Genomic DNA, 26,306 nt, shown 5'->3' with positions numbered 1-26,306 from the left:
TCCATTTTTTTTTTCTCTGCCCCTTTTCTCTGCTCTTGCCAACGCTATTCCTTTCGCTCTATGTGCCCAGTGAGGGCTGGATGTGTTCCAGGAAGCCAGGGTAGACTGTGGAGAGGTCACCCAGAGAGAGGACACCATGGTGGGGCACAGACTATGGGCTAGATTCAATCTGTATGGCGGAAGATCTGACATATACAGCGTTATACCGTGAATGCAGTCTCCGCTAACACGGGAACATGGCCTTTAAACTTCCATCGCACTGTAGCGCAGCTATTCAGCACTACGGATTGAATCTAGGCCTATGTGTGTGTGTGTGTCATAGATGTAAGGTGTGTCTGTCTGTGTGTGTGTGTGTGTGTGTGTGTGTCCACTCCTACAATAAGAGTCGACCAGTCTATTCCTTCGTGTTTTGAACCCATCTCTTTATTCAGCCTCGTAATAAAATGCCAAACAATGCATGTCTATCACAGGGCTGCCATGACAACCAGGGGCAGCTGTCAGTCACCACTAAGCCCTGCTCCCCATCACCATGACAGAGACTGTGGCGTTTTAACGCAGTGCAACATGTCAACAACAACACGTCAACAACCCCAAAAAAATAAACTACAAATCAAAGACAGCAGCTAAAACAATAATCCATATTCACCCATTAGTGTCTATGGTATAGTAGTGTGTTTTTGATAATTCATAGAGTTTAATAATAAAAGCCTTCTCTGGGTAATAAATAGATTCACATTAACCACCTTGTTAACCTGTTAGCCACTCCATGTTTACGTTAACTAACTCCACATTCAAAACAATACAAAAATTGAACCCAGGGTGAATTCAGTGGATAAAACCTACAGAACGTTGCAGACAGAAATGTAAGAAATAGAGCTGACATGATTCTGACATACTGTCTGTTCTACTGTAATCCAGTTCTATCTGAATGCTATGTAACGTTGCTCCCAGCTGAATAGAGACCCCTGCTTCCTGCTGGCCTCACCCAATCATCTTACATGTAGGTTTCTGGATCATTCTGATTGGTTTGTTTTGCTTCCATTGGTGCAAGCTCCTCCACCCTCCCCTATCCAATCCAGAGTTCAGAAGGAACGGAAAATAACCACAGAAATAAAATCATGCTGTCTGGTTAATAGCTTCTTTACAACAGGCTGTTTCCCTGACGACAGGGTGACTTGACGACTGACAACATGGCGGTGCTGCTGAGTCCATATTATTAACGCCGGGACTGATGACTGATATGTGTATGGTAGGTAGATGCCGAGCCCTAATGCTGAACTGGGTCAGTGAGCCAGTGGAGTGAGTCTCTTCCCAATCCGAGAGAAGCAAGACTTGGTTCTGGGTTCAGTGATTATGGAGTTTGATGTGTGACTATCATCTACAGACAGAGGGCTCTATAGATCCATACTTTGTGCTAACAACCTGACATCTCAGTTACACTAGCCATTAGCCTAGCACCCTGCTAACACCTCCCATACTGATGAATAAACTGTTCAGAGCTAGCCATTAGCCTAGCACCCTGCTAACACCTCCCATACAGATTAACCAAAGATTTTCATAACTAACCCAAGATAGACCGGAGTCTGTCATTTCCGATGGGAGCATGAGGTGGGCAGAGCCAAGCATGAGCTAGTGAGATCCTATTGGCACATTCTAGCATTTATTTGCATATTTACATTAGGGAACACCTACTCTGAAGTGCGTGTGTGTAATAACTCAATTCACCCTTACACTCCTTCTAAACAACACAATACCTTGAAACTTTAGTAAAGGATACAGTCTACAAAACGCAGTTCACTCTGTTTGTTACAGATTCTAGTTTGGGAAACAGAAAACTGTATGGAGGTCAAATGTTTCATCGATGAGAAAATTTGCAGAATGTCGGCCAAAATCCTTCTCCCACTGCCGGCCACTGTGCTTCCTCTCATCACCATATTTGGTAGAGCTAGCTATTAGTCTAGTGTCCTGTTAACAACACCCATACAGATGAACTGTTCAGAGCTAGCTATTAGCCTAGCATCATGCTAACAATGCCCATTCAGATTAACTGGTCAGAGCTAGCTATTAGCCTAGCATCCTGTTAACAATGCCCGTTCAGAGCTAGCTATTAGCCTAGCATCCTGTTAACAATGCCCATTCAGATTAACTGTTCAGAGCTAGCTATTAGCCTAGCATCCTGCTAACATCGCCCATACAGATGAACTGGTCAGAGCTAGCTATTAGCCTAGCATCCTGCTAACATCGCCCATTCAGATGAACTGTTCAGAGCTAGCTATGAGCCTAGCATCCTGCTAACATCGCCCATTCAGATGAACTGTTCAGGGCTAGCTATTAGTCTAGTGTCCTGCTAACATCGCCCATTCAGATGAACTGTTCAAAGCTAGCTATTAGCCTAGCATCCTGCTAACATCGCCCATTCAGATGAACTGTCCGGAGCAGACATGTCTTGGGGGGTGGTTGGGAGAGGATGGGAGAAGAGAAGGGAAGGAGGGGGCTGTGCAACAGAACGAAAAATAAAGAGAGAGTAAAAAATGAGGGGAAGGAGATGAGAATCTTGAAGAGGTGATCCAGGGAGGGAAGTGATGAAGAGGAAGGAGGTATGGAGTGATGAAGAGAAAGCAGGTGTAGCGTGATGAAGAGAAAGCAGGTGTGTTTAGTATTCGTCCTGGTCTCCCTGTGGCGCCTCCTCCAACTTGTCGTACTCTGGCGCCATGAAGCCATCCTAAAACACACATGCACACACGCACACAGAGATCAGAGGTCAGGGGCTGGCTGGGGGTGTGTAAGTGTGTGTGTGTGTGTGCGCCTGTGCATGTGAAAAGTTGTGTGAATGGTGTGTGTGTAATTATTAATTCTATTCACCTTTAGTGATCAGGTAAGTTGTCTGAGAAGGTATTCTCTTTCTCAACCTCGCCCTGGGGAAGATTTACAGGGGAGAGGAGAGGTGGAGAGTTACAGAGGATCAGAGAGGTGGGGAGGTGGAGAATTACAGAGGAGAGGAGAGGTGGAGAGTTACAGAGGATCAGAGAGGTGGAGAGTTACGGGGAGAAGAGAGGTGGAGAGTTACAGGGGAGAGGAGAGGTGGGGAGTTACAGGGGAGAGGAGAGGTGGGGAGTTACAGAGGATCAGAGAGGTGGGGAGTTACAGAGGATCAGAGAGGTGGGGAGGTGGAGAGTTACAGAGGAGAGGAGAGGTGGAGAGTTACAGGGGAGAGGAGAGGTGGAGAGTTACAGGGGAGAGGAGAGGTGGGGAGTGACAGGGGAGAGGAGATGTGGGGAGTTACAGGGGAGAGGAGAGGTGGGGAGTTACAGGGGAGAGGAGAGGTGGGGAGTTACAGGGGAGAGGAGAGGTGGGGAGTTACAGGGGAGAAGAGAGGTGGAGAGTTACAGGGGAGAGGAGAGGTGGGGAGTTACAGGGGAGAGGAGAGGTGGGGAGTTACAGAGGATCAGAGAGGTGGGGAGGTGGAGAGTTACAGAGGAGAGGAGAGGTGGAGAGTTACAGGGGAGAGGAGAGGTGGAGAGTTACAGGGGAGAGGAGAGGTGGGGAGTGACAGGGGAGAGGAGAGGTGGGGAGTTACAGGGGAGAGGAGAGGTGGGGAGTTACAGGGGAGAGGAGAGGTGGAGAGTTACAGAGGCGAGGAGAGGTGGAGAGTTACAGGGGAGAAGAGAGGTGGAGAGTTACAGAGGATCAGAGAGGTGGAGAGTTACAGGGGAGAAGAGAGGTGGAGAGTTACAGGGGAGAAGAGAGGTGGAGAGTTACAGAGGTGAGGAGAGGTGGAGAGTTACAGGGGAGAGGAGAGGTGGAGAGTTACAGGGGAGAGGAGAGGTGGAGAGTTACAGAGGATCAGAGAGGTGGAGAGTTACAGAGGAGAGGAGAGGTGGAGAGTTACAGAGGATCAGCGAGGTGGAGAGTTACAGGGGAGAAGAGAGGTGGAGAGTTACAGGGGAGAAGAGAGGTGGAGAGTTACAGAGGAGAGGAGAGGTGGAGAGTTACAGGGGAGAGGAGAGGTGGGGAGGGGAGGTGGAGAGTTACAGAGGATCAGAGAGGTGGAGAGTTACAGGGGAGAGGAGAGGTGGAAAGTTACAGGGGAGAAGAGAGGTGGAGAGTTACAGAGGATCAGATTGGTGGGGAGGTGGAGAATTACAGAGGAGAGGAGCGGTGGAGAGTTACAGGTGGAGAGTTACAGGGGAGAAGAGAGGTGGGGAGGTGGAGAGGAGAAGAGTTAGAGAGGTGGAAAGTTAAAGGGGAGAGGAGAGGACATGAGTGGAGAGGAGAGGGGGAGAGTGAGCCATGGTTAAATGACCATGATGGTTTGGGGTGGGAGTTTAGCCATGGGATGTCAGGTGACCACAGAGAGTCTAACGTCTCAGCTGAAGGACGGTGTTCTATCAAACCAGGCTGCCCATTACAACTGGTGTGATGTCATTACCAGGGCCTGGTACTGTCCCTGGACCTAGCTGGTAACTGGTAACCTAGCTGGTAACCTAGCTGGTAACCTGGTAACCTAGCTGGTAACCTGGTAACCTAGCTGGTAACTGGTAACCTAGCTGGTAACCTAACTGGTAACCTAACTGGTAACCTAGCTGGTAACCTAACTGGTAACCTAGTAACCTGGTAGCTGGTAACCTAGCTTCATACACTTAAAGGGGAACTTAAGTATTTTATAACTTGAGTCTATGGGTGAGTTATAATCCAACGGAAAACAGTTTAGACGACATTGATGGTGAGGAACCTTCTAACGTCAAGTTGTAAAATACTGAACTTCACCTTTAGAACACTCATAAAAAACTAACAGAACAAACAATGGTTAGTATTAAACAGTGTGTTAATATTTGATTAGATTCATTCTACCTCCTATTTTAAACATGACCTTTAGAAGGCTTCTAGTTGGTGTTGGAACAGCAGCTCCTCCTGTCGGACTGTGTGTAATTACAGGACACCGCCCTCTACTGTAGATGGCAATATACAGCGCATTCAGAACGTATTCAGACCCCTTCACTTTTTTTCACATTTTGTTACGTTACAGTCTTATTCTAAAATACATGAAATACATGTTTTTACTCATCAATCTACACACAATACCCCATAATGACAAAGCAAAAAACGTTTTTTTAAAACATTTTTGCAAATGTATTAAAAATAAGAAACAAAAATACCTTATTTACATAAGTATTCAGACGCTTTGCTATGAGACTCAAAATTGAGCTCAGGTACATCCTGTTTCCATTGATCATCCTTGAGATGTTTCTACAACTTGATGGGAGTCCACCTGATATAAATTCAATTGATTGGACGGGATTTGGGCACCTGAGAGGCGCAGTGGCCTAAGGCATTGCATCTCAATGCTAGAGGTGTCACTACAAACCCTGGTTCGATTCCAGGCTGTATTACAACCGGCCGTGATTGGGAGTCCCATAGGGCGGCACACAATTGGCCCAGCATTGTCCGGGTTTGGCCGTCACTATAAATAAGAATTTGTTCTTAACTGACTTGCCTAGTTAAATTAAGGTTAAATAAAAAACACATTTTTGGGAAGGGAACACACCTGTCTATATAAGGTCCCACAGTTGACAGTGCATGTCAGAGCAAAAAAACCAAGCCATGAGGTCAAAGGAATTGTCCGTAGAGCTCCGAGACAGGATTGTGTCGAGGCACAGACCTGGGGAAGGATACCAAAACATTTCTGCAGCATTGAAGGTCCCCAAGAACACAGTGGCCTCCATCATTATTAAATGGAAGAAGTTTGGAACCACCAAGACTCTTCCAAGAACTGGCCGCCCGGCCAAACTGAGGAATCGGGGGAGAAGGGCCTTGGTCAGGGAGGTGGCCAAGAACCCAATGTTCACTCTGACAGAGCTCCAGAGTTCCTCTGTGGAGATAGGATGTCCTTCTGGAAGGTTCTCCATCTCTGCAGCACTCCACCAATCAGGCTTTTATGGTAGAGTAGCCAGACGGAAGCCACTCCTCAGTAAAAGGCACATGACAGCCCACTTGGAGTTTACCAAAAAGCACCTAAAGGACTCTCAGACCATGAGAAACAAGATTCTCTGGTCTGATGAAACCAAGATTCAACTCTTTGGCCTGAATGCCAAGCGTCACGTCTGGAGGAAACCTGGCACCATCCCTACGGTGAAGCATGGTGGTGGCAGCATCATGCTGTGTGAATGTTTTTCAGTGGCAGGGACTGGGAGACTAGTCAGGATGGAGGGAAAGATGAACGGAGCAAAGTACAGAGAGATCCTTGATGAAAACCTGCTCCAGAGCACTCAGGACCTCAGACTGGGGCGAAGGTTCACCTTCCAACAAGACAACGAGGCAAAGCACACAGCCAAGACAACACAGGAGTGGATTCGGGACAAGTCTCTGAATGTCCTTGAGCGGCCCAGCCAGAGCCCGGACTTCAACGCGATTTAACATCTCTGGAGAGACCTGAAAATAGCTGTGCAGCGACGCTCCCCATCCAACCTGACAGAGCTTGAGAGGATCTGCAGAGAAGAATGGGAGAAACTCCCCAAATACAGGTGTGCCAAGCTTGTAACGTCATACCCAGGAAGACTGAAGGCTGTAATCACTGCCAAAGGTGCTTCAACAAAGTGCTAAGTAAAGGGTTTGAATACTTATGTAAATGTGATATTTCAGTTTAATTTTTTTTATAAATTTGCAAAAATGTCTAAACACCTGTTTATGCTTTGTCATTATGGGGTATTGTGATGTCATTATGGGGTACTGTGTGTAGATCGATGAGGGGGGGGGACGACAATCCTATACATTTTAGAATAAGGCTGTGATGTAACAAAATGTGGAAAAAAGTCAAGGGGTCTGAATACTTTCCGAATGCGCTGTATATAATGTGTGTTTCAACATACACTATATATACAGTACCAGTCAAAAGTTTAGAACACCTAATCATTCCAGGGTTTTTCTTTATTTTTACTATTTTCTACATTGTCAAATAATAGTGAAGACATCGAAATTGTCACGCAGCTGTCATCAAGGCAAAGGGTGGCTACTAAATATATTATGATTCGTTTAACACTTTTTTGGTTACTACATGATTCCATGTGTTATTTCATATATGTGTGTGTGTGTGTTTTATCCAGTGTGTGTGTGTGTGTGTGTTTTATCAAGTGTGTGTGTGTGTGTGTGTATTATCCAGTGAGTGTGTGTGTGTGTGTTTTATCCGGTGTGTGTGTGTGTTTTATCAAGTGTGTGTGTGTGTGTGTTTTATCAAGTGTGTGTGTGTGTGTGTGTGTGGTTTATCCAGTGTGTGTGTGTGTGTGTGTGTGTGTGTGTTTTATCCAGTGTGTGTGTGTGTGTGTGTGTGTTTTATCCAGTGTGTGTGTGTGTGTGTGTGTGTGTTTTATCCAGTGTGTGTGTGTGTGTTTTATCCAGTGTGTGTGTGTGTGTGTTTTATCCAGTGTGTGTGTGTGTGTGTGTTTTATCCAGTGTGTGAGTGTGTGTGTTTTATCCAGGTGTGTGTGTTTTATCCAGTGTGTGTGTGTGTTTTATCCATGTGTGTGTGTGTGTGTGTGTGTGTGTGTGTTTTATCCAGTGTGTGTGTGTTTTATCCAGTGTGTGTGTGTGTGTGTGTGTGTGTTTTATCCAGTGTGTTTGTGTGTGTTTTATCCAGTGTGTGTGTGTGTGTGTGTGTTTTATCCAGTGTGTGTGTGTGTGTGTGTGTGTGTTTTATCCAGTGTGTGTGTGTGTGTGTGTGTGTGTTTTATCCAGTGTGTGTGTGTGTGTGTGTGTTTTTATCCAGTGTGTGTGTGTGTGTGTGTGTTTTATCCAGTGTGTGTGTGTGTGTGTGTGTGTGTGTGTGTGTGTTTTATCCAGTGTGTGTGTGTGTGTTTTATCCAGTGTGTGTGAGTGTGTGTTTTATCCAGTGTGTGTGTGTGTGTGTGTGTTTTATCCAGTGTGTGTGTGTGTTTTATCCAGTGTGTGTGTGTGTTTTATCCAGTGTGTGTGCGTGTGAGTTTATCCAGTGTGTGTGTGTGTTTTATCCAGTGTGTGTGTGTGTTTTATCCAGTGTGTGTGTGTGTGTGTGTTTTATCCAGTGTGTGTGTTTTATCCAGTGTGTGTGTGTGTGTGTGTGTGTTTTATCCAGTGTGTGTGTGTGTTTTATCCAGTGTGTGTGTGTGTTTTATCCAGTGTGTGTGTTTTATCCAGTGTGTGTGTGTGTTTTATCCAGTGTGTGTGTGTTTTATCCAGTGTGTGTGTGTGTGTGTTTTATCCAGTGTGTGTGTGTGTGTGTTTTATCCAGTGTGTGTGTGTGTTTTATCCAGTGTGTGTGTGTGTTTTATCCAGTGTGTGTGTGTGTGTTTTATCCAGTGTGTGTGTGTGTTTTATCCAGTGTGTGTGTGTGTGTTTTATCCAGTGTGTGTTTTATCCAGTGTGTGTTTTATCCAGTGTGTGTGTGTGTGTTTTCTCCAGTGTGTGTGTGTTTTATCCAGTGTGTGTGTGTGTGTGTGTGTTTTATCCAGTGTGTGTGTGTGTGTGTTTTATCCAGTGTGTGTGTGTGTGTGTGTGTTTTATCCAGTGTGTGTGTGTGTGTGTTTTATCCAGTGTGTATGTGTGTGTTTTACCCAGTGTGAGTGTGTGTTTTATCCAGTGTGAGTAGGTGTGTTCTATCCAGTGTGTGTGTGTGTGTTTTATCCAGTGTGTGTGTCTGTTTTATCCAGTGTGTTTGCGTATGTTTTATCCAGTGTGTGTGCGTGTGTTTTATCCAGTGTGTGTGCGTGTGTTTTATCCAGTGTGTGTGCGTGTGATTTATCCAGTGTGTGTGCGTGTGTTTTATCCAGTGTGTGCGTGTGTTTTATCCAGTGTGTGTGCGTGTGTTTTATCCAGTGTGTGTGCGTGTGTTTTATCCAATGTGTGTGCGTGTGTTTTATCCAGTGTGTGTGTGTGTTTTATCCAGTGTGTGTGTGTGTGTTTTATCCAGTGTGTGTGTGTGTGTTTTATCCAGTGTGTGTGTGTGTTTTATCCAGTGTGTGTGTGTGTGTGTGTGTGTTTTATCCAGTGTGTGTGTGTGTGTGTGTGTGTTTTATGCAGTGTGTGTGTGTGTTTTATCCAGTGTGTGTGTGTGTGTTTTATCCAGTGTGTGTGTGTGTGTGTGTGTGTTTTATCCAGTGTGTGTGTGTGTTTTATCCAGTGTGTGTGTGTGTGTGTGTGTTTTATCCAGTGTGTGTGTGTGTGTGTGTGTGTGTGTTTTATCCAGTGTGTGTGTGTGTGTGTGTGTTTTATCCAGTGTGTGTGTGTGTGTGTGTTTTATCCAGTGTGTGTGTGTGTGTTTTATCCAGTGTGTGTGTGTTTTATCCAGTGTGTGTGTGTGTGTGTGTGGTTTATCCAGTGTGTGTGTGTGTGTTTTATCCAGTGTGTGTGTGTGTGTGTGTGTGTGTGTTTTATCCAGTGTGAGTGTGTGTGTGTGTGTGTGTGTTTTATCCAGTTTGTGTGTGTGTGTGTGTGTGTGTGTGTGTTTTATCCAGTGTGTGTGTGTGTGTGTGTTTTATCCAGTGTGTGTGTGTGTTTTATCCAGTGTGTGAGTGTGTGTGTGTGTGTGTGTGTGTGTGTGTGTTTTATCCAGTGTGTGTGTGTGTGTGTTTTATCCAGTGTGTGTGTGTGTTTTATCCAGTGTGTGTGTGTGTGTGTTTTATCCAGTGTGTGTGTGTGTGTGTTTTATACAGTGTGTGTGTTTTATCCAGTGTGTGTGTGTGTTTTATCCAGTGTGTGTGTGTGTTTTATCCAGTGTGAGTTTATCCAGTGTGTGTGTGTGTGTGTGTGAGTTTATCCAGTGTGTGTGTGTGTGTGTTTTATCCAGTGTGTGTGTGTGTGTGTGTGTGTGTTTTATCCAGTGTGTGTGTGTGTATTTTATCCAGTGTGTGTGTGTGTGTGTGTTTTATCCAGTGTGTGTGTGTGTGTGTTTTATCCAGTGTGTGTGTGTGTTTTATCCAGTGTGTGTGTGTGTTTTATCCAGTGTGTGTGTGTGTGTGTTTTATCCAGTGTGTGTGTGTGTGTGTGTGTTTTATCCAGTGTGTGTGTGTGTGTTTTATCCAGTGTGTGTGAGTGTGTGTTTTATCCAGTGTGTGTGTGTGTGTGTTTTATCCAGTGTGTGTGTGTGTTTTATCCAGTGTGTGTGTGTGTGTTTTATCCAGTGTGTGTGCGTGTGAGTTTATCCAGTGTGTGTGTGTGTGTGTGTGTGTGTGTGAGAGTTTATCCAGTGTGTGTGTGTGTTTTATCCAGAGTGTGTGTGTGTGTGTGTTTTATCCATGTGTGTGTGTGTGTGTGTATTTTATCCAGTGTGTGTGTGTGTGTGTGTGTGTGTTTTATCCAGTGTGTGTGTGTGTGTGTTTTATCCAGTGTGTGTGTGTGTTTTATCCAGTGTGTGTGTGTGTTTTATCCAGTGTGTGTGTGTGTTTTATCCAGTGTGTGTGTGTTTTATCCAGTGTGTGTGTGTGTGTGTGTTTTATCCAGTGTGTGTGTGTGTGTGTTTTATCCAGTGTGTGTGTGTGTTTTATCCAGTGTGTGTGTGTGTTTTATCCAGTGTGTGTGTGTGTGTGTTTTATCCAGTGTGTGTGTGTGTGTGTGTTTTATCCAGTGTGTGTGTGTGTGTTTTATCCAGTGTGTGTTTTATCCAGTGTGTGTTTTATCCAGTGTGTGTGTGTTTTATCCAGTGTGTGTGTGTGTGTGTTTTATCTAGTGTGTGTGTGTGTGTTTTATCCAGTGTGTGTGTTTTATCCAGTGTGTGTGTGTGTTTTATCCAGTGTGTGTGTGTTTTATCCAGTGTGTGTGTGTGTGTGTTTTATCCAGTGTGTGTGTGTGTGTGTTTTATCCAGTGTGTGTGTGTGTTTTATCCAGTGTGTGTGTGTGTTTTATCCAGTGTGTGTGTGTGTGTGTGTTTTATCCAGTGTGTGTGTGTGTGTGTGTGTTTTATCCAGTGTGTGTGTGTGTGTTTTATCCAGTGTGTGTTTTATCCAGTGTGTGTTTTATCCAGTGTGTGTGTGTGTGTTTTCTCCAGTGTGTGTGTGTTTTATCCAGTGTGTGTGTGTGTGTGTGTGTTTTATCCAGTGTGTGTGTGTGTGTGTGTGTGTTTTATCCAGTGTGTGTGTGTGTGTGTGTTTTATCCAGTGTGTGTGTGTGTGTGTTTTATCCAGTGTGTATGTGTGTGTTTTATCCAGTGTGAGTGTGTGTTTTATCCAGTGTGAGTAGGTGTGTTCTATCCAGTGTGTGTGTGTGTGTTTTATCCAGTGTGTGTGTCTGTTTTATCCAGTGTGTTTGCGTATGTTTTATCCAGTGTGTGTGCGTGTGTTTTATCCAGTGTGTGTGCGTGTGTTTTATCCAGTGTGTGTGCGTGTGATTTATCCAGTGTGTGTGCGTGTGTTTTATCCAGTGTGTGTGCGTGTGTTTTATCCAGTGTGTGTGCGTGTGTTTTATCCAGTGTGTGTGCGTGTGTTTTATCCAGTGTGTGTGCGTGTGTTTTATCCAGTGTGTGTGTGTGTTTTATCCAGTGTGTGTGTGTGTGTTTTATCCAGTGTGTGTGTGTGTGTTTTATCCAGTGTGTGTGTGTGTTTTATCCAGTGTGTGTGTGTGTTTTATCCAGTGTGTGTGTGTGTGTGTGTTTTTATCCAGTGTGTGTGTGTGTGTGTGTGTGTGTTTTATGCAGTGTGTGTGTGTGTTTTATCCAGTGTGTGTGTGTGTGTTTTATCCAGTGTGTGTGTGTGTGTGTGTGTGTTTTATCCAGTGTGTGTGTGTTTTATCCAGTGTGTGTGTGTGTGTGTTTTATCCAGTGTGTGTGTGTGTGTGTGTGTGTTTTATCCAGTGTGTGTGTGTGTGTGTGTGTGTTTTATCCAGTGTGTGTGTGTGTGTGTGTTTTATCCAGTGTGTGTGTGTGTGTTTTATCCAGTGTGTGTGTGTTTTATCCAGTGTGTGTGTGTGTGTGTGTGTGTGTGTTTTATCCAGTGTGAGTGTGTGTGTGTGTGTGTGTGTGTTTTATCCAGTGTGTGTGTGTGTGTGTGTGTGTGTGTGTGTGTTTTATCCAGTGTGTGTGTGTGTGTGTGTTTTATCCAGTGTGTGTGTGTGTTTTATCCAGTGTGTGTGTGTGTGTGTGTGTGTGTGTTTTATCCAGTGTGTGTGTGTGTTTTTATCCAGTGTGTGTGTGTGTTTTATCCAGTGTGTGTGTGTGTGTGTTTTATCCAGTGTGTGTGTGTGTGTGTTTTATACAGTGTGTGTGTGTGTTTTATCCAGTGTGTGTGTGTGTTTTATCCAGTGTGTGTGTGTGTTTTATCCAGTGTGAGTGTGTGTGAGTTTATCCAGTGTGTGTGTGTGTGTGTGTGAGTTTATCCAGTGTGTGTGTGTGTGTGTTTTATCCAGTGTGTGTGTGTGTGTGTGTGTGTGTTTTATCCAGTGTGTGTGCGTGTATTTTATCCAGTGTGTGTGTGTGTGTTTTATCCAGTGTGTGTGTGTGTGTGTTTTATCCAGTGTGTGTGTGTGTGTTTTATCCAGTGTGTGTGTGTGTTTTATCCAGTGTGTGTGTGTGTGTGTGTGTGTTTTATCCAGTGTGTGTGTGTGTGTGTGTGGTTTTATCCAGTGTGTGTGTGTGTTTTTATCCAGTGTGTGTGAGTGTGTGTTTTATCCAGTGTGTGTGTGTGTGTGTTTTATCCAGTGTGTGTGTGTGTTTTATCCAGTGTGTGTGTGTGTGTTTTATCCAGTGTGTGTGCGTGTGAGTTTATCCAGTGTGTGTGTGTGTGTGTGAGAGTTTATCCAGTGTGTGTGTGTGTTTTATCCAGTGTGTGTGTGTGTGTGTGTGTGTGTTTTATCCAGTGTGTGTGTGTGTGTGTGTATTTTATCCAGTGTGTGTGTGTGTGTGTGTTTTATCCAGTGTGTGTGTGTGTGTGTTTTATCCAGTGTGTGTGTGTGTTTTATCCAGTGTGTGTGTGTGTTTTATCCAGTGTGTGTGTTTTATCCAGTGTGTGTGTGTTTTATCCAGTGTGTGTGTGTTTTATCCAGTGTGTGTGTGTGTGTGTTTTATCCAGTGTGTGTGTGTGTGTGTTTTATCCAGTGTGTGTGTGTGTTTTATCCAGTGTGTGTGTGTGTGTTTTATCCAGTGTGTGTGTGTGTGTGTTTTATCCAGTGTGTGTGTGTGTGTTTTATCCAGTGTGTGTTTTATCCAGTGTGTGTTTTATCCAGTGTGTGTGTGTGTGTGTTTTCTCCAGTGTGTGTGTGTTTTATCCAGTATGTGTGTGTGTGTGTGTTTTATCCAGGTGTGTGTGTGTGTGTGTGTGTGTGTGTGTGTGTTTTATCCAGTGTGTGTGTGTGTGTGTGTTTTATCCAGTGTGTGTGTGTGTGTTTTATCCAGTGTGTATGTGTGTGTTTTATCCAGTGTGAGTGTGTGTTTTATCCAGTGTGAGTAGGTGTGTTCTATCCAGTGTGTGTGTGTGTGTTTTATCCAGTGTGTGTGTGTGTTTTATCCAGTGTGTTTGCGTATGTTTTATCCAGTGTGTGTGCATGTGTTTTATCCAGTGTGTGTGCGTGTGTTTTATCCAGTGTGTGTGCGTGTGATTTATCCAGTGTGTGTGCGTGTGTTTTATCCAGTGTGTGCGTGTGTTTTATCCAGTGTGTGTGCGTGTGTTTTATCCAGTGTGTGTGCGTGTGTTTTATCCAGTGTGTGTGTGTGTTTTATCCAGTGTGTGTGTGTGTTTTATCCAGTGTGTGTGTGTGTTTTATCCAGTGTGTGTGTGTGTGTGTGTTTTATCCAGTGTGTGTGTGTGTTTTATCCAGTGTGTGTGTGTGTGTTTTATCCAGTGTGTGTGTGTGTTTTATCCAGTGTGTGTGTGTGTGTTTTATCCAGTGTGTGTGTGTGTGTGTTTTATCCAGTGTGTGTGTGTGTGTGTTTTATCCAGTGTGTGTGTGTGTGTGTGTGTGTTTTATCCAGGTGTGTGTGTGTGTGTGTGTTTTATCCAGTGTGTGTGTGCGTGTTTTATCCAGTGTGTGTGTGTGTGTTTTATCCAGTGTGTGTGTGTGTGTGTGTGTGTGTGTGTGTTTTATCCAGTGTGAGTGTGTGTGTGTGTGTGTTTTATCCAGTGTGTGTGTGTGTGTGTGTGTGTGTGTGTTTTATCCAGTGTGTGTGTGTGTGTGTGTTTTATCCAGTGTGTGTGTGTGTTTTTATCCAGTGTGTGAGTGTATGTGTGTGTGTGTGTTTTATCCAGTGTGTGTGTGTGTGTTTTATCCAGTGTGTGTGTGTGTGTTTTATCCAGTGTGTGTGTGTGTGTTTTATCCAGTGTGTGTGTGTGTGTGTTTTATACAGTGTGTGTGTGTGTGTGTGTTTTATCCAGTGTGTGTGTGTTTTATCCAGTGTGTGTGTGTGTTTTATCCAGTGTGTGTGTGTGTTTTATCCAGTGTGAGTGTGTGTGAGTTTATCCAGTGTGTGTGTGTGTGTGTGAGTTTATCCAGTGTGTGTGTGTGTGTGTTTTATCCAGTGTGTGTGTGTGTGTGTGTTTTATCCAGTGTGTGTGTGTGTGTATTTTATCCAGTGTGTGTGTGTGTGTGTGTGTTTTATCCAGTGTGTGTGTGTGTTTTATCCAGTGTGTGTTTTATCCAGTGTGTGTGTGTTTTATCCAGTGTGTGTGTGTTTTCTCCAGTGTGTGTGTGTGTGTTTTATCCAGTGTGGTGTGTGTGTGTGTTTTATCCAGTGTGTGTGTGTGTGTGTGTGTGTGTGTTTTTATCCAGTGTGTGTGTGTGTGTGTTTTATCCAGTGCTGTGTGTGTGTTTTATCCAGTGTGTGTGTGTGTGTGTGTGTGTGTGTGTTTTATCCAGTGTGTGTGTGTGTTTTATCCAGTGTGTGTGTGTGTGGTTTTATCCAGTGTGTGTGTGTGTGTGTTTTATCCAGTGTGTATGTGTGTGTTTTATCCATGTGTGTGTGTGTGTGTGTTTTATCCAGTGTGTGTGTGTGTTTTATCCAGTGAGTGTGTGTGTGTGTGTTTTATCCGGTGTGTGTGTGTGTGTGTTTTATCAAGTGTGTGTGTGTGTGTGTGTTTTATCAAGTGTGTGTGTGTGTGTGTGGTTTATCCAGTGTGTGTGTGTGTGTGTGGTTTTATCCAGTGTGTGTGTGTGTGTGTGTGTTTTATCCAGGTGTGTGTGTGTGTGTGTGTGTGTTTTATCCAGTGTGTGTGTGTGTGTTTTATCCAGTGTGTGTGTGTGTGTGTGTGTTTTATCCAGAGTGTGTGTGTGTGTTTTATCCAGTGTGTGAGTGTGTGTGTTTTATCCAGTGTGTGTGTGTTTTATCCAGTGTGTGTGTGTGTTTTATCCAGTGTGTGTGTGTGTGTGTTTTATCCAGTGTGTGTGTGTTTTATCCAGTGTGTGTGTGTGTGTGTGTGTTTTATCCAGTGTGTGTGTGTGTGTGTTTTATCCAGTGTGTGTGTGTGTGTGTGTGTTTTTCAGGTGTGTGTGTGTGTGTGTGTGTGTGTGTGTATTATCCAGTGTGTGTGTGCGTGTTTTATCCAGTGTGTGTGTGTGTGTTTTATCCAGTGTGTGTGTGTGTGTGTGTGTGTGTTTTATCCAGTGTGAGTGTGTGTGTGTGTGTGTTTTATCCAGTGTGTGTGTGTGTGTGTGTGTGTGTGTGTGTGTTTTATCCAGTGTGTGTGTGTGTGTTTTATCCAGTGTGTGAGTGTATGTGTGTGTGTGTGTTTTATCCAGTGTGTGTGTGTGTGTGTTTTATCCAGTGTGTGTGTGTGTTTTATCCAGTGTGTGTGTGTGTGTTTTATCCAGTGTGTGTGTGTGTGTGTTTTATACAGTGTGTGTGTGTGTGTGTGTTTTATCCAGTGTGTGTGTGTTTTATCCAGTGTGTGTGTGTGTTTTATCCAGTGTGAGTGTGTGTGAGTTTATCCAGTGTGTGTGTGTGTGTGTGAGTTTATCCAGTGTGTGTGTGTGTGTGTTTTATCCAGTGTGTGTGTGTGTGTGTGTTTTATCCAGTGTGTGTGTGTGTGTATTTTATCCAGTGTGTGTGTGTGTGTGTGTGTTTTATCCAGTGTGTGTGTGTGTTTTATCCAGTGTGTGTTTTATCCAGTGTGTGTGTGTTTTATCCAGTGTGTGTGTGTTTTCTCCAGTGTGTGTGTGTGTTTTATCCATGTGTGTGTTTTCCAGTGTGTGTGTGTGTTTTATCCAGTGTGTGTGTGTGTTTTATCCAGTGTGTGTGTGTGTGTTTTATCCAGTGTCTGTGTGTGTGTTTTATCCAGTGTGTGTGTGTGTGTGTTTTATCCAGTGTGTGTGTGTGTGTTTTATCCAGTGTGTGTGTGTGTGTGTTTTATCCAGTGTGTGTTTTGTCCAGTGTGTGTGTGTGTGTTTTCTCCAGTGTGTGTGTGTGTTTTATCCAGTGTGTGTGTGTGTGTGTGTGTGTGTGTGTGTTTTATCCAGTGTGTGTGTGTGTGTGTTTTATCCAGTGTGTGTGTGTGTTTTATCCATGTGTGTGTGTGTGTGTGTGTGTGTGTGTGTTTTATCCAGGTGTGTGTGTGTGTTTTATCCAGTGTGTGTGTGTGTGTGTTTTATCCAGTGTGTGTGTGTGTGTTTTATCCAGTGTGTATGTGTGTGTTTTATCCAGTGTGTGTGTGTGTGTGTGTTTTATCAAGTGTGTGTGTGTGTGTTTTATCCAGTGAGTGTGTGTGTGTGTGTTTTATCCGGTGTGTGTGTGTGTGTGTTTTATCAAGTGTGTGTGTGTGTGTGTGTTTTATCAAGTGTGTGTGTGTGTGTGTGGTTTATCCAGTGTGTGTGTGTGTGTGTGTGTTTTATCCAGTGTGTGTGTGTGTGTGTGTGTTTTATCCAGTGTGTGTGTGTGTGTGTGTGTGTTTTATCCAGTGTGTGTGTGTGTGTTTTATCCAGTGTGTGTGTGTGTGTGTGTTTTATCCAGAGTGTGTGTGTGTGTTTTATCCAGTGTGTGAGTGTGTGTGTTTTATCCAGTGTGTGTGTGTTTTATCCAGTGTGTGTGTGTGTTTTATCCAGTGTGTGTGTGTGTGTGTTTTATCCAGTGTGTGTGTGTTTTATCCAGGTGTGTGTGTGTGTGTGTGTGTTTTATCCAGTGTGTGTGTGTGTGTGTTTTATCCAGTGTGTGTGTGTGTGTGTGTGTTTTATCCAGTGTGTGTGTGTGTGTGTGTGTGTGTGTGTATTATCCAGTGTGTGTGTGCGTGTTTTATCCAGTGTGTGTGTGTGTGTTTTATCCAGTGTGTGTGTGTGTGTGTGTGTGTGTTTTATCCAGTGTGTGTGTGTGTGTGTGTGTTTTATCCAGTGTGTGTGTGTGTGTGTGTGTGTGTTTTATCCAGTGTGTGTGTGTGTGTTTTATCCAGTGTGTGAGTGTATGTGTGTGTGTGTGTTTTATCCAGTGTGTGTGTGTGTGTGTTTTATCCAGTGTGTGTGTGTGTGTTTTATCCAGTGTGTGTGTGTGTGTTTTATCCAGTGTGTGTGTGTGTGTGTTTTATACAGTGTGTGTGTGTGTGTGTTTTATCCAGTGTGTGTGTGTTTTATCCAGTGTGTGTGTGTTTTTATCCAGTGTGAGTGTGTGTGAGTTTATCCAGTGTGTGTGTGTGTGTGTGAGTTTATCCAGTGTGTGTGTGTGTGTGTTTTATCCAGTGTGTGTGTGTGTGTGTGTTTTATCCAGTGTGTGTGTGTGTGTATTTTATCCAGTGTGTGTGTGTGTGTGTGTTTTATCCAGTGTGTGTGTGTGTTTTATCCAGTGTGTGTTTTATCCAGTGTGTGTGTGTTTTATCCAGTGTGTGTGTGGTTTTCTCCAGTGTGTGTGTGTGTTTTATCCAGTGTGTGTGTGTGTGTTTTATCCAGTGTGTGTGTGTGTTTTATCCAGTGTGTGTGTGTGTTTTTATCCAGTGTGTGTGTGTGTGTTTTATCCAGTGTCGTGTGTGTGTGTGTGTGTTTTATCCAGTGTGTGTGTGTGTGTGTTTTATCCAGTGTGTGTGCGTGTGTTTTATCCAGTGTGTGTGTGTGTGTGTTTTATCCAGTGTGTGTTTTATCCAGTGTGTGTGTGTGTGTGTTTTCTCCAGTGTGTGTGTGTGTTTTATCCAGTGTGTGTGTGTGTGTGTGTGTGTTTTATCCAGTGTGTGTGTGTGTGTGTTTTATCCAGTGTGTGTGTGTGTGTTTTATCCAGTGTGTGTGTGTGTGTGTGTGTTTTATCCAGTGTGTGTGTGTGTGTGTTTTATCCAGTGTGTGTGTGTGTGTGTGTGTGTGTTTTATCCAGTGTGTGTGTGCGTGTTTTATCCAGTGTGTGTGTGTGTGTTTTATCCAGGTGTGTGTGTGTGTGTGTGTGTGTGTGTGTGTGTGTGTGTGTTTTATCCAGTGTGAGTGTGTGTGTGTGTGTGTTTTATCCAGTGTGTGTGTGTGTGTGTGTGTGTGTGTGTGTGTGTGTGTGTGTGTGTTTTATCCAGTGTGTGTGTGTGTGTGTGTTTTATCCAGTGTGTGTGTGTGTGTTTTATCCAGTGTGTGAGTGTGTGTGTGTGTGTGTTTTTATCCAGTGTGTGTGTGTGTTTTATCCAGTGTGAGTGTGTGTGAGTTTATCCAGTGTGTGTGTGTGTGTGTGTGAGTTTATCCAGTGTGTGTGTGTGTGTGTGTTTTATCCAGTGTGTGTGTGTGTGTGTGTGTTTTATCCAGTGTGTGTGTGTGTGTATTTTATCCAGTGTGTGTGTGTGTGTGTGTGTGTGTGTGTGTTTTATCCAGTGTGTGTGTGTGTTTTATCGAGTGTGTGTGTGTGTGTGTTTTATCCAGTGTGTGTGTGTGTGTTTTATAGAGTGTGTTTGTGTGTGTTTTATCGAGTGTGTGTGTGTGTGTGTGTTTTATCAAGTGTGTGTGTGTGTGTGTTTTATCCAGTGAGTGTGTGTGTGTGTGTTTTATCCGGTGTGTGTGTGTGTGTGTTTTATAAAGTGTGTGTGTGTGTGTGTGTTTTATCAAGTGTGTGGGTGTGTGTGTGGTTTATCAAGTGTGTGTGTGTGTGTGTGTTTTATCCAGTGTGTGTGTGTGTGTGTGTGTGTGTGTGTTTTTTATCCAGTGTGTGTGTGTGTGTGTGTGTGTTTTATCCAGTGTGTGTGTGTGTGTTTTATCCAGTGTGTGTGTGTGTGTTTTATCCAGTGTGTGTGTGTGTTTTATCCAGTGTGTGAGTGTGTGTGTTTTATCCAGTGTGTGTGTGTTTTATCCAGTGTGTGTGTGTGTTTTATCCAGTGTGTGTGTGTGTGTTTTATCCAGTGTGTGTGTGTTTTATCCAGTGTGTGTGTGTGTGTGTGTGTTTTATCCAGTGTGTGTGTGTGTGTGTTTTATCCAGTGTGTGTGTGTGTGTGTGTGTTTTATCCAGTGTGTGTGTGTGTGTGTGTGTGTGTATTATCCAGTGTGTGTGTGCGTGTTTTATCCAGTGTGTGTGTGTGTGTTTTATCCAGTGTGTGTGTGTGTGTGTGTGTGTGTGTTTTATCCAGTGTGAGTGTGTGTGTGTGTGTGTTTTATCCAGTGTGTGTGTGTGTGTGTGTGTGTGTGTGTGTGTGTGTGTGTGTGTGTGTGTTTTATCCAGTGTGTGTGTGTGTGTGTTTTATCCAGTGTGTGTGTGTGTTTTATCCAGTGTGTGAGTGTATGTGTGTGTGTGTGTTTTATCCAGTGTGTGTGTGTGTGTTTTATCCAGTGTGTGTGTGTGTTTTATCCAGTGTGTGTGTGTGTGTTTTATCCAGTGTGTGTGTGTGTGTTTTATACAGTGTGTGTGTGTGTGTGTGTTTTATCCAGTGTGTGTGTGTTTTATCCAGTGTGTGTGTGTGTGTTTTATCCAGTGTGAGTGTGTGTGAGTTTATCCAGTGTGTGTGTGTGTGTGTGAGTTTATCCAGTGTGTGTGTGTGTGTGTGTTTTATCCAGTGTTTTCTGTGTGTGTGTGTTTTATCCAGTGTGTGTGTGTGTATTTTATCCAGTGTGTGTGTGTGTGTGTGTGTGTTTTATCCAGTGTGTGTGTGTGTTTTATCCAGTGTGTGTTTTATCCAGTGTGTGTGTGTTTTATCCAGTGTGTGTGTGTTTTCTCCAGTGTGTGTGTGTGTTTTATCCAGTGTGTGTGTGTGTGTTTTATCCAGTGTGTGTGTGTGTTTTATCCAGTGTGTGTGTGTGTTTTATCCAGTGTGTGTGTGTGTGTTTTATCCAGTGTCTGTGTGTGTGTGTGTGTTTTATCCAGTGTGTGTGTGTGTGTGTTTTATCCAGTGTGTGTGCGTGTGTTTTATCCAGTGTGTGTGTGTGTGTGTTTTATCCAGTATGTGTTTTATCCAGTGTGTGTGTGTGTGTGTTTTCTCCAGTGTGTGTGTGTGTTTTATCCAGGTGTGTGTGTGTGTGTGTGTGTTTTATTCAGTGTGTGTGTGTGTGTGTTTTATCCAGTGTGTGTGTGTGTTTTTCAGTGTGTGTGTGTGTTTTATCCAGTGTGTGTGTGTGTTTTATCCAGTGTGTGTGTGTGTTTTATCCAGTGTGTGTGTGTGTGTTTTATCCAGTGTGTATGTGTGTGTTTTATCCAGTGTGTGTGTGTGTGTGTGTTTTATCAAGTGTGTGTGTGTGTGTGTTTTATCCAGTGAGTGTGTGTGTGTGTGTGTTTTATCCGGTGTGTGTGTGTGTGTGTTTTATCAAGTGTGTGTGTGTGTGTGTGTTTTATCAAGTGTGTGTGTGTGTGTGTTGTTTATCCAGTGTGTGTGTGTGTGTGTGTTTTATCCATGTGTGTGTGTGTGTGTGTGTGTGTGTGTTTTATCCATGTGTGTGTGTGTGTGTGTGTGTGTGTGTTTTATCCAGTGTGTGTGTGTGTGTTTTATCCAGTGTGTGTGTGTGTGTTTTATCCAGAGTGTGTGTGTGTGTTTTATCCAGTGTGTGAGTGTGTGTGTTTTATCCAGTGTGTGTGTGTTTGCTCCAGTGTGTGTGTGTGTTTTATCCAGTGTGTGTGTGTGTGTTTTATCCAGTGTGTGTGTGTTTTATCCAGTGTGTGTGTGTGTGTGTGTGTTTTATCCAGTGTGTGTGTGTGTGTGTTTTATCCAGTGTGTGTGTGTGTGTGTGTGTGTGTGTTTTTATCCAGTGTGTGTGTGTGTGTGTGTGTGTTTTATCCAGTGTGTGTGTGTGTGTGTGTGTGTGTGTGTGTGTTTTTATCCAGTGTGTGTGTGTGTGTATGTTTTATCCAGTGTGTGTGTGTGTGTGTGTGTGTGTGTGTGTTTTATCCAGGTGTGTGTGTGTGTGTGTTTTATCCAGTGTGTGTGTGTGTGTGTGTGTGTTTTATCCAGTGTGTGTGTGTGTGTGTTTTATCCAGTGTGTGTGTGTGTGTTTTATCCAGTGTGTGTGTGTGTGTTTTATCCAGTGTGTGTGCGTGTGAGTTTATCCAGTGTGTGTGTGTGGGTGTGTGAGAGTTTATCCAGTGTGTGTGTGTGTTTTATCCAGTGTGTGTGTGTGTGTGTGTGTGTGTTTTATCCAGTGTGTGTGTGTGTGTGTGTATTTTATCCAGTGTGTGTGTGTGTGTGTGTGTGTGTTTTATCCAGTGTGTGTGTGTGTGTTTTATCCAGTGTGTGTGTGTGTTTTATCCAGTGTGTGTGTGTTTTATCCAGTGTGTGTGTGTGTTTTATCCAGTGTGTGTGTTTTATCCAGTGTGTGTGTGTTTTATCCAGTGTGTGTGTGTGTGTGTTTTATCCAGTGTGTGTGTGTGTGTGTTTTATCCAGTGTGTGTGTGTGTGTGTTTTATCCAGTGTGTGTGTGTGTTTTATCCAGTGTGTGTGTGTGTGTTTTATCCAGTGTGTGTGTGTGTGTGTGTGTTTTATCCAGTGTGTGTGTGTGTGTGTTTTATCCAGTGTGTGTGCGTGTGTTTTATCCAGTGTGTGTGTGTGTTTTATCCAGTGTGTGTTTTATCCAGTGTGTGTTTTATCCAGTGTGTGTGTGTGTTTTCTCCAGTGTGTGTGTGTGTTTTATCCAGTGTGTGTGTGTGTGTGTGTGTGTTTTATCCAGTGTGTGTGTGTGTGTGTGTTTTATCCAGTGTGTGTGTGTGTGTGTGTGTTTTATCCAGTGTGTGTGTGTGTGTTTTATCCAGTGTGTATGTGTGTGTTTTATCCAGTGTGAGTGTGTGTTTTATCCAGTGTGAGTAGGTGTGTTCTATCCAGTGTGTGTGTGTGTGTTTTATCCAGTGTGTGTTTTATCCAGTGTGTGTTTTATCCAGTGTGTGTGTGTGTGTTTTCTCCAGTGTGTGTGTGTGTTTTATCCAGTGTGTGTGTGTGTGTTTTATCCAGTGTGTGTGTGTGTGTGTTTTTATCCAGTGTGTGTGTGTGTGTTTTATCCAGTGTGTATGTGTGTGTTTTATCCAGTGTGAGTGTGTGTTTTATCCAGTGTGAGTAGGTGTGTTTTATCCAGTGTGTTTGCGTATGTTTTATCCAGTTTGTGTGCGTGTGTTTTATCCAGTGTGTGTGCGTGTGTTTTATCCAGTGTGTGTGCGTGTGATTTATCCAGTGTGTGTGCGTGTGTTTTATCCAGTGTGTGTGCGTGTGTTTTATCCAGTGTGTGTGCGTGTGTTTTATCCAGTGTGTGTGCGTGTGTTTTATCCAGTGTGTGTGCGTGTGTTTTATCCAGTGTGTGTGTGTGTTTTATCCAGTGTGTGTGTGTGTGTGTTTTATCCAGTGTGTGTGTGTGTGTGTGTTTTATCCAGTGTGTGTGTGTGTGTATTTTATCCAGTGTGTGTGTGTGTTTTATCCAGTGTGTGTGTGTTTTATCCAGTGTGTGTGTGTGTGTGTGTGTGTGTTTTATCCAGTGTGTGTGTGTGTGTGTTATCCAGTGTGTGTGTGTGTGTGTGTGTTTTATCCAGTGTGAGTGTGTGTGTGTGTGTGTGTTTTATCCAGTGTGTGTGTGTGTGTGTGTGTGTTTTATCCAGTGTGTGTGTGTGTGTGTGTGTTTTATCCAGTGTGTGTGTGTGTGTTTTATCCAGTGTGTGAGTGTGTGTGTGTGTGTGTGTGTGTGTGTGTGTTTTATCCAGTGTGTGTGTGTGTGTTTTATCCAGTGTGTGTGTGTGTTTTATCCAGTGTGTGTGTGTGTGTTTTATCCAGTGTGTGTGTGTGTGTGTGTTTTATCCAGTGTGTGTGTGTGTGTGTGTGTGTGTGTTTTATCCAGTGTGTGTGTGTGTTTTATCCAGTGTGTGTGTGTGTTTTATCCAGTGTGAGTGTGTGTGAGTTTATCCAGTGTGTGTGTGTGTGTGTGTGAGTTTATCCAGTGTGTGTGTGTGTGTTTTATCCAGTGTGTGTGTGTGTGTGTGTGTTTTATCCATGTGTGTGTGTGTGTGTATTTTATCCAGTGTGTGTGTGTGTGTGTGTTTTATCCAGTGTGTGTGTGTGTTTTATCCAGTGTGTGTGTGTGTGTTTTATCCAGTGTGTGTGTGTGTGTGTTTTATCCAGTGTGTGTGTGTGTTTTATCCAGTGTGTGTGTGTGTTTTATCCAGTGTGTGTTTTATCCAGTGTGTGTGTGTTTTATCCAGTGTGTGTGTGTGTTTTCTTCAGTGTGTGTGTGTGTTTTTTCCAGTGTGTGTGTGTGTGTGTGTTTTATCCAGTGTGTGTGTGTGTTTTATCCAGTCTGTGTGTGTGTTTTATCCAGTGTGTGTGTGTGTGTTTTATCCAGTGTGTGTGTGTGTGTGTGTGTTTTATCCAGTGTGTGTGTGTGTTTTATCCAGTGTGTGTGCGTGTGTTTTATCCAGTGTGTGTGTGTGTTTTATCCAGTGTGTGTTTTATCCAGTGTGTGTGTGTGTGTTTTCTCCAGTGTGTGTGTGTGTGTGTTTTATCCAGTGTGTGTGTGTGTGTGTGTTTTATCCAGTGTGTGTGTGTGTTTTATCCAGTGTGTGTGTGTGTTTTATCCAGTGTGTGTGTGTGTGTGTGTGTGTGTTTTATCCAGTGTGTGTGTGTGTGTGTGTGTTTTATCCAGTGTGTGTGTGTGTGTGTTTTTATCCAGTGTGTGTGTGTGTGTGTTTTATCCAGTGTGTGTGTGTGTGTTCTATCCAGTTTGTGTGTGTGTGTGTTTTATCCAGTGTGTTTGCGTGTATTTTATCCAGTGTGTTTGCGTGTGTTTTATCCAGTGTGTGTGCGTGTGTTTTATCCAGTGTGTGTGCGTGTGATTTATCCAGTGTGTGTGCGTGTGTTTTATCCAGTGTGTGCGTGTGTTTTATCCAGTGTGTGTGCGTGTGTTTTATCCAGTGTGTGTGCGTGTGTTTTATCCAGTGTGTGTGCGTGTGTTTTATCCAGTGTGTGTGTGTGTTTTATCCAGTGTGTGTGTGTGTGTTTTATCCAGTGTGTGTGTGTGTGTTTTATCCAGTGTGTGTGTGTTTTATCCAGTGTGTGTGTGTGTGTGTGTGGTTTTATCCAGTGTGTGTGTGTGTTTTATCCAGTGTGTGTGTGTGTGTTTTATCCAGTGTGTGTGTGTTTTATCCAGTGTGTGTGTGTGTGTGTGTGTGTGTTTTATCCAGTGTGTGTGTTTTTATCCAGTGTGTGTGTGTTTTATCCAGTGTGTGTGTCTGTGTTTTATCCAGTGTGTGTGTGTTTTATCCAGTGTGTGTGTGTGTGTGTGTGTGTGTTTTATCCAGTGTGTGTGTGTGTGTTTTATCCAGTGTGTGTGTGTGTGTGTGTGTTTTATCCATGGTGTGTGTGTGTGTGTGTGTGTGTTTTATCCAGTGTGTGTGTGTGTGTGTGTGTTTTATCCAGTGTGTGTGTGTGTTTTATCCAGTGTGTGTGTGTGTGTGTGTGTGTGTTTTATCCAGTGTGTGTGTGTGTGTGGTTTTATCCAGTGTGTGTGTGTGTTTTATCCAGTGTGTGTGTGTGTGTTTTATCCAGTGTGTGTGTGTCTGTGTTTTATCCAGTGTGTGTGTGTGTGTGTGTGTGTGTGTTTTATCCAGTGTGTATGTGTGTGTTTTATCCAGTGTGTGTGTGTGTGTGTGTTTTATCAAGTGTGTGTGTGTGTGTTTTATCCAGTGAGTGTGTGTGTGTGTGTTTTATCCGGTGTGTGTGTGTGTGTTTTATCAAGTGTGTGTGTGTGTGTGTGTTTTATCAAGTGTGTGTGTGTGTGTGTGGTTTATCCAGTGTGTGTGTGTGTGTGTGTGTTTTATCCAGTGTGTGTGTGTGTGTGTGTTTTATCCAGTGTGTGTGTGTGTGTGTGTGTGTGTTTTATCCAGTGTGTGTGTGTGTGTTTTATCCAGTGTGTGTGTGTGTGTGTGTGTTTTATCCAGAGTGTGTGTGTGTGTTTTATCCAGTGTGTGAGTGTGTGTGTTTTATCCAGTGTGTGTGTGTTTTATCCAGTGTGTGTGTGTGTTTTATCCAGTGTGTGTGTGTGTGTGTTTTATCCAGTGTGTGTGTGTTTTATCCAGTGTGTGTGTGTGTGTGTGTGTGTTTTATCCAGTGTGTGTGTGTGTGTGTTTTATCCAGTGTGTGTGTGTGTGTGTGTGTTTTATCCAGTGTGTGTGTGTGTGTGTGTGTGTGTGTGTGTATTATCCAGTGTGTGTGTGCGTGTTTTATCCAGTGTGTGTGTGTGTGTTTTATCGAGTGTGTGTGTGTGTGTGTGTGTGTGTTTTATCCAGTGTGTGTGTGTGTGTGTGTGTTTTATCCAGTGTGTGTGTGTGTGTGTGTGTGTGTGTGTGTGTTTTATCCAGTGTGTGTGTGTGTGTTTTATCCAGTGTGTGAGTGTATGTGTGTGTGTGTGTTTTATCCAGTGTGTGTGTGTGTGTGTTTTATCCAGTGTGTGTGTGTGTTTTATCCAGTGTGTGTGTGTGTGTTTTATCCAGTGTGTGTGTGTGTGTGTTTTATACAGTGTGTGTGTGTGTGTGTGTTTTATCCAGTGTGTGTGTGTTTTATCCAGTGTGTGTGTGTGTTTTATCCAGTGTGAGTGTGTGTGAGTTTATCCATGTGTGTGTGTGTGTGTGAGTTTATCCAGTGTGTGTGTGTGTGTGTTTTATCCAGTGTGTGTGTGTGTGTGTGTTTTATCCAGTGTGTGTGTGTGTGTATTTTATCCAGTGTGTGTGTGTGTGTGTGTGTGTTTTATCCAGTGTGTGTGTGTGTTTTATCCAGTGTGTGTTTTATCCAGTGTGTGTGTGTTTTATCCAGTGTGTGTGTGTTTTCTCCAGTGTGTGTGTGTGTTTTATCCAGTGTGTGTGTGTGTGTTTTATCCAGTGTGTGTGTGTGTTTTATCCAGTGTGTGTGTGTGTTTTATCCAGTGTGTGTGTGTGTGTTTTATCCAGTGTCTGTGTGTGTGTGTTTTATCCAGTGTGTGTGTGTGTGTGTTTTATCCAGTGTGTGTGCGTGTGTTTTATCCAGTGTGTGTGTGTG

General features: G+C 43.5%; 1 protein-coding gene across 3 annotated transcripts in view; it reads right to left on the bottom strand.

The window, feature by feature from the left end:
* Nucleotides 1-401: 401 nt before the first annotated feature.
* The window catches only part of LOC106591799 (microtubule-associated protein RP/EB family member 3), a 105,524-nt gene continuing 79,619 nt past the window's right edge, over nt 402-26,306 (bottom strand). For 2 of the 3 annotated variants that reach the window (XM_045695480.1, XM_045695481.1), the window contains exon 7: nt 402-2,722. In XM_045695480.1, coding sequence (XP_045551436.1) covers nt 2,654-2,722 — 69 coding nt within the window. In that variant the 3' untranslated portion in view covers nt 402-2,653. Of the gene's footprint in view, nt 2,723-2,862; nt 2,916-26,306 lie in introns of all 3 variants that reach the window. The other variant, XM_045695482.1, reaches the window with a different exon arrangement.

Source organism: Salmo salar, chromosome ssa15 (assembly GCF_905237065.1).
Source record: "Salmo salar chromosome ssa15, Ssal_v3.1, whole genome shotgun sequence".
Taxonomy (NCBI): Eukaryota; Metazoa; Chordata; class Actinopteri; order Salmoniformes; family Salmonidae; genus Salmo; species Salmo salar.
The sequence above is the reverse complement of the archived record's forward strand: the minus strand, read 5'-3'. Positions and strand labels throughout refer to the sequence as shown.